This window comes from Nansenia antarctica (genome assembly GCF_963989245.1).
Source record: "Nansenia antarctica genome assembly, chromosome: 1".
NCBI lineage: Eukaryota > Metazoa > Chordata > Actinopteri > Argentiniformes > Microstomatidae > Nansenia > Nansenia antarctica.
This window is the reverse complement of record NC_137674.1, coordinates 57,807,083-57,813,652: the sequence shown is the minus strand read 5'-3', so window position 1 is coordinate 57,813,652 and position 6,570 is coordinate 57,807,083. Positions and strand designations below refer to the sequence as shown.

At 42.2% G+C, this 6,570-nt stretch overlaps 1 protein-coding gene across 1 annotated transcript; it reads left to right on the top strand.

Moving 5' to 3' along the window:
- Positions 1-4,470: 4,470 nt before the first annotated feature.
- Positions 4,471-5,379, top strand: ora6 (olfactory receptor class A related 6; the record flags this gene model as incomplete). Its single annotated transcript, XM_080524430.1, has 1 exon — positions 4,471-5,379. The coding sequence occupies one exon, from the start codon at positions 4,471-4,473 to the stop codon at positions 5,377-5,379; it is 909 nt and encodes a 302-aa protein (XP_080380556.1).
- Positions 5,380-6,570: the final 1,191 nt, after the last annotated feature.

The following is a 6,570-nucleotide window of genomic DNA, read 5'->3' as shown; positions in this document are numbered from 1 at the left end:
ATTGTCCAGGTGGGCCGCCTAGATGTTACACAGGTCAGCAATACAACCTGGACAGTATGTGTGAAAGGAATGCATGTATGTATGAGTTCATCAGAAGTATGTTTTCCGTCAAAAGCAGGGGCGATGACGCTGGCCAATCAATAGAGTGTCACAGCTTATTACATGGCATCATGCACCTGCGTGACTGCGGTCCACCCACACTTTAAACTGAAAAGGAATGGGTTTTGTAGACATAATGTGTGAAAAGTGACGCATCTCTACGCTTTAGAATCAAATCGTAGCATCGGGATATGTAGAGTAGAGTAAAGGCATAAGCTGAAGGATCATGCAAATAGCGAACTGGTCTTCGCACATTCTCCTTACGGCCAAAAAACAATAATCCTACCTTATATTGGTCAATTGAAGACAACATCTAGATAGGTGTCATAACATAAACATAATTCAGATGAAAGTGTAAAGTTTAGAGTATGGTTATTCTTCCTTCATCACCACCCATGTGGGCGGTGAGCTAATGTATAACGATATCATTTACATCAGCTAGATAATTGCCCAATAATTATCGACATAGACGACTGCCAGTGCCATTCACCTTCATGTTATGAACACCAGACAGCGACACCAGATCAGAACAACATCTAGAGCCTATTGGTGATTACTGTACAGATATCTACCCCTTGCGACCACAAGGACGGACTCGCATGAGCTGTGACCATACATACATACACATACAGGCTACAGTGATGGCCACTTTACGCTAAGTAAAGTACCACTCCCTCGAACATCCTCCTACTTCATGGCTATTTCGCATCAGTTATGTCGCTGTACTGAAAACAAAACAACAAACGCCATCACGATAGAGACTGGAAAATAAAGGCTAATGGCCAGCCTTATTCTGAACTTACCCGTTAAGGTTTCCGTGTACGGTCGATGCAGCTAGGGCAGCTTGTTTCCCCAAAGAAGAGCTAGCTAGCTTACCTCGTCGGGGTGGTTGGTTGCCTGATATAGCCTGGGCGTGCGGGTATGTTCTGCCCAATGCCTCTGCACTTGAAGTGGCTACAGCGTCAAGTCAATGTCGCCTTTTAGATTGGCATGCTCTAGTCTTGACGTTCTGTACGAGCGAGGAACACCCAAAGATGATCGACGAAAGAAGGGAACAACTCTCAGCAGCACTCTCTCCCTTTCTATGAGCAGCCACCCTGACCCTAAAATGAAACAGATCCGAGTTGATGCTGTTGATTGAGCGGTTGAAGTGTACTAGTCTAGGCTACCAGAGATACACGTTGCGTACTCGCCTTATCCGATGGCACTTTTCAGTTGCGCACAAGTCACAGCACACACATCCACACGCCAGCACGCAACTTTCTCTGACTGACGCACTGGGAAGAGTCGCTAAGTGAAGAAATCCTCTGCCAACCAGTCTTTTGAAGAGGTAAAATAATAAATAAATAAAAGAAAATATGCTCTCGGGTACACAGAAAAACACCTTATTTTACATTACAGCATCATCTAGCTTTGTGTCCGATTACATGTGAAGACAACATGGGGAGCATTTTAAAGGGGCCCCAGCTCATAGGCACACCGACACAACAGTATGATGGACATTGAGTGGACTGGATACAACTTTTTAGCATGTTAACTAGGTAAAGTTCCAAAACATGGGCTAGGAAGCACCTGGGTGCCAATGTGACAGACAGGGTTCAAACCCAGGTCTGATGCATTTTACTTAACACCACTGTAGCCCACCAAGCTAAAACCTATAGGTTTAAGTTCGGGGAGTTTGAAAGAGTTGAGGTCTCTGGCAAGGTTATGGAGCATGGTCTCCATACCTCCTCTGTTACACTTAACCCCCCTCGACTTCCCCCTCCACTGTGCAGAGACCCATTCGAGTCACAGCACCAATGTGCCCGACAAGGCTCCAACCCAGGTCCCATGTGCACCACTACAACACCGCCTTAGCTAGCTAAAACAATAGCTTGGGAACCAACACAAGGGTACATCACACAAGGGTAATTTCCAAACCACCTTCAATAAAATACATACACTAAGGCTGTATTAAATTACCCATGAGTGCTCAATTGCCATTAGATATCACATTTATTACAGGTGGACAAACACTTGATAATGAGTGGTGACTCATTACACAAATTGCTCCAACCTTTATAGAAATGTTTTCTGTTGAATGAATGAATCTGAGGGAGTCTCAAACCTTGCATGAACCCGTGTCTCCTGGAAACTCATTCTAATATCCACTTTGAGTCTGCAAAAAAGATGTAATTGGTAAAGGGTAAAGGTTGGTTATTATCTCACTAGGTTACTGTATTCTGTTCCTACTGCAATAATATAGTAGGATCTTAAGTATAAGATTGTCTAGTGCAATAATATCATTTAATAAACATAGTACAATTTGTAAACGGTTTTACTATAATTGAGACACATCGTGGCACGGGAGAGGAGAGGTCTGTAGGTTTATAGTTTTGAAGCAAAACTCCCTTTAGTGAGGCCAGCTTACTTCACTGTCCTCTCTCGCCACAGCTGTAAAGTTAGGGGGAAAGCTAATGGACCATAACTTAAGCGACCACTCAGATGTCCCCACAGTAGTTCCACAGTAAGAACACTGACTATATGTGGCAGTGAAGTGACCATTTGTCCTGTTTAGGTCAAAAGAGAACATGGCAAAGTGCCAATAAGGGACACAGGGAACATGCAGTCCTATTACGCAACATAACTTTCCTCTGCTTCCTTGTAATCAACAGCCTTGAGCTTGCTTTTTGTTAACAGTTGTTTGTCCAAAGTTTATATAGAACAGTTTCATGACCCAGTTCCTTTCCCGCATTCCCTGTCAGGTAAAGCTTCTTCTACCATTCTGAATGTGAATGTGTTCATAGTATTCATTTTACAGTGATTATACACACACACACTCTCACACACACACACACACACACACACACACACACACACACACACACACACACACACACAAACACACACAAGCACAAACACCCCCCCCCCACACACACACGCACACACACACACAAGCACACACACACACACACACACACACACACACACACACACACACACACACACACACACACACACACACCTTTGTAGATCTGAGAGTATAGGACAGGTAATGAACTACAGTGAAATTGCACCTTGCCTAATCATCTCAGCAAAGACATGCCTTAGATCAGAAACTTCATTGAGAGAAGAAGAAAAGCAAAAAAAAAAAAACTTTAAGGATGGTGAGGGATTCACAATTCCGCTGATGCAGGAGGGAAGCACACCTAGCAGAGAGGAAAAGTCTCCTAATGAGGCTGTGTGGTGCTGGAGACCTCATTTAGAGACTGGGAGAACAAACAGACAAGATGAGACATGATCTGATGGGCTCCCCTCAATCAGGAGGGCTGAGGACGTTCCATTTCCTCACTCTCACGCACAAACGGGCACTCTCTCCCTCAATAGTTTAAAAGGATGTTCTACTCCTTTACATTCATTTCCTGTTTTGACCCTGACCGTGGGCATAGTTGATTAGCCCACGTCATTTACTTCCTTGGATACTGAGTAGTCATATTCATATCATAGTCATTCTGGAAATATATTATGACAAACTCCCTCTCTGAAGACTTTGTCCTCATTATTTTCCAGAAAACATATAGAAAAATGTTATCTGAAAAAGAATACAAAATTATGAAACAAAAAACTGTCTGGGTTAATCAACTACAGCCAATGTTAGGGCCAAACAAGGAAAACATGTTTAAAATTGGCTCCCTCGACTTGTTCTCTATCCTTGGTCTGCACTGATGTGAAATAATTGTCTAAATAGGTGATGGGAGAAATCAGATGCAGTAGGTAAGTAGTAAGTAGTAAGTAGGTGTTCACCAAGTAGTTTTTTTTACCTTCTATCTAAGGTAAGGTAGCTAAGCAATGCTATTTCTTATAGTTATGTCTCTCCATTTCCCATAGTGTAACACCTGAAAGCCTGTTGAATGTAAGTCACAGATCTGGCATTACCTGGCAGCGTAAAGTAGGTCTGAAAAGTAAATGCAGAGACAAAAAAGGTGAGAAAATGATGACTTTGTAAGTAAAAACAGAGAGTTACACAGATTTATAGAGGTTAATTTGTGAGTGGCATTGGGACACATTGGTATTGTGTAAAAAGTTAGGCTCTGTGCTGGTCTCAAGTTGAGGCTTTGCAAAGCTCCAAGGTGCAAATTAAAGGATTCCCAGACCTCTGCTTATCCAACGTCTTCTGCTTTTCCCCTCCCTAGTGAGCACAGCCAATCAACAATCTAAATTCAGTCAACTTTGAAGGCATGACAACAAATAAGTCAGGGTCATTGAGGCACAAAGATACAGCCAGATCAAGATCTCATACACACAAACAACGTGAAGCAGTGGAGAGCTGTGGCAGAGCTGCTGAGAGAGAGGAACAGGTATATACAACACACGCCAATCTCCATTAGATCAATGGTGGACTTCATACTCGAGCTCCTGATCTTCAGGTTCCTTTTCTCCATTATAGGCATTGTGGGTAACCTAGTCCTTATCGTGTCCATCTTTCAGAGCCAATTTGCCCGGCTGAAGACCTTTGAGGTGTTTCTCCTGGGGCTCGCCGCCTCTAACCTCGTGGAAATCCTCATCGTGGACATCTATGACATCGTCGTGCTCCGCTCGACCTCCACCCAGAGTGTCGTCACCTGCCACACACTTAAGTTCCTGACGGTGTTCGGAGAGTTAGGCAGCATTTTCTTCACAGTCCTCATCAGCATCTTCCGTTACCAAAAGCTTCGTGATGCAGAGAAGCGGGTCAATTTACCCATCTTCCTGGACAACGTCCGGTATGCCTGGGCTATAAGTGGGCTGTGTGTGATCCTGGCCATACTCCTGAGTGCCCCCATTTATTTTATTAACTTGGGTGAGCACATGGATAACTTTACCCAAAACAACAGCTGCCCCTCTGACTTCTTCCAATGCCATAAGAACAATTGTCCCTTAAAAAACCGCACCTACAAGTACATGTTCATCTTCCTCTGCAACCTGCTGCCCCTCATCATCGTCACGGTCACCGGCTGTCTCATAATCAAAGTGCTGATCGGTCAGAAAAGGGTGGTGGTACCAGGTGTACTGGGGCAGCCACCTGGTCGGAAGAGAAAGCGGTTCGTCCTCCAAAAGACCACAGTGGCCGTCCTCAATGCCATGGTGCTGTTTCAGGTAGACTGGACCCTGTATATGGTCCTTCACCTATTCTTTAGCCCGGATGACTTCCCCTTGTGGACCGAAATGGAGTTCTTCATCACTACATCATATACTACTGTCAGTCCTTATGTGTATGGAATAGGGAATAATTTCTTCTCTTTAAAGCACTTTAAGAAGTAGTGAACCCTCCTCCATCAGCCCTAATGAGTTGGTAATATTGCCCACTAATGTGTTTTTTAATGTTATGGGAAATCAAATGTTTTGTTGTGTAGAGAAAGAGGGGAAGTTAATTAACACTTTACAATGCAAACACATATTATAGTACATTTTGGTCATGAAACCGAGATATACTGTATATACTTACACTACTACACTTGCACTATTTTGTACAGTGCCTTCACAGTGCATACAACTGATATTTTTGTTTGTGTAAATCACTTTAAATTTGTGCATAGGTTTGTTTAACTTTTAACTGGGAAATAATTGATTTGCAGAAATGTAAGTCTGGCCAAACTTCTCTTCACCCAATAATTACTGTTTTACATTGCCAAGTTATCTCAATTTTCTCCATATCTGATTGTGCATGCAGGTTTAACAGGAGCAAACACTGATTTCAGTTGCACATTCTTGCCAATCAGTAATTACCCCATTAAGACCTGTCTATTGGCATATTCGTGAGCAACACAATAATCTCATATCATACTGTAAATACAATGATGAGGAAATGATTTGATAACTACACTAATTGAGAATGAATGAATGAATGAATGGTCTTTATTGTCATTGATATAGTACAGGTACCAAACAACGAAATTTAGGAGGGGGGGCTCCCCTGGTGCTAGGTAAAAAAAAAAAACTAAAAACAAGAAGGGAAAAGAGCTGGTTTACATAAAATAAAGGCTATGTACACTATCCACTATACTATACTATACAAATAAAACACTGTGCTGTACTCTATGCTATGCTATACCTATTCTAACATTTCCTATTCTCTGAACCTTGTGTTCCCTAGGGTTGTCATAGAAGCCACCCTACTCATTTTGACAACGTTTGCTTTTTATGTTATTAATTTCAATTAATGCCACCGAATTGTATTGACTTTGTTAAATAAAATGCACATAGGCCTAATTGTATCAGACTAGGTTCGTGGATTGTTCTGATACCTTTGTTACTGTGGGGTTGAGAGGTGTCGAATTATTCAACACATGGATGGTGTAGCTCAGGCTATATTTCGCTTCGCAACTGCTATCGCCTATAAAGCGCTCTTCCCGTGATTTCTCATGTTACATTTCGAGATATTTTCGATGCAAAACAGTTTTTCTTATTATTCAATTCATTATCATATTTATCCGAAATGTATTTTACTTGAAA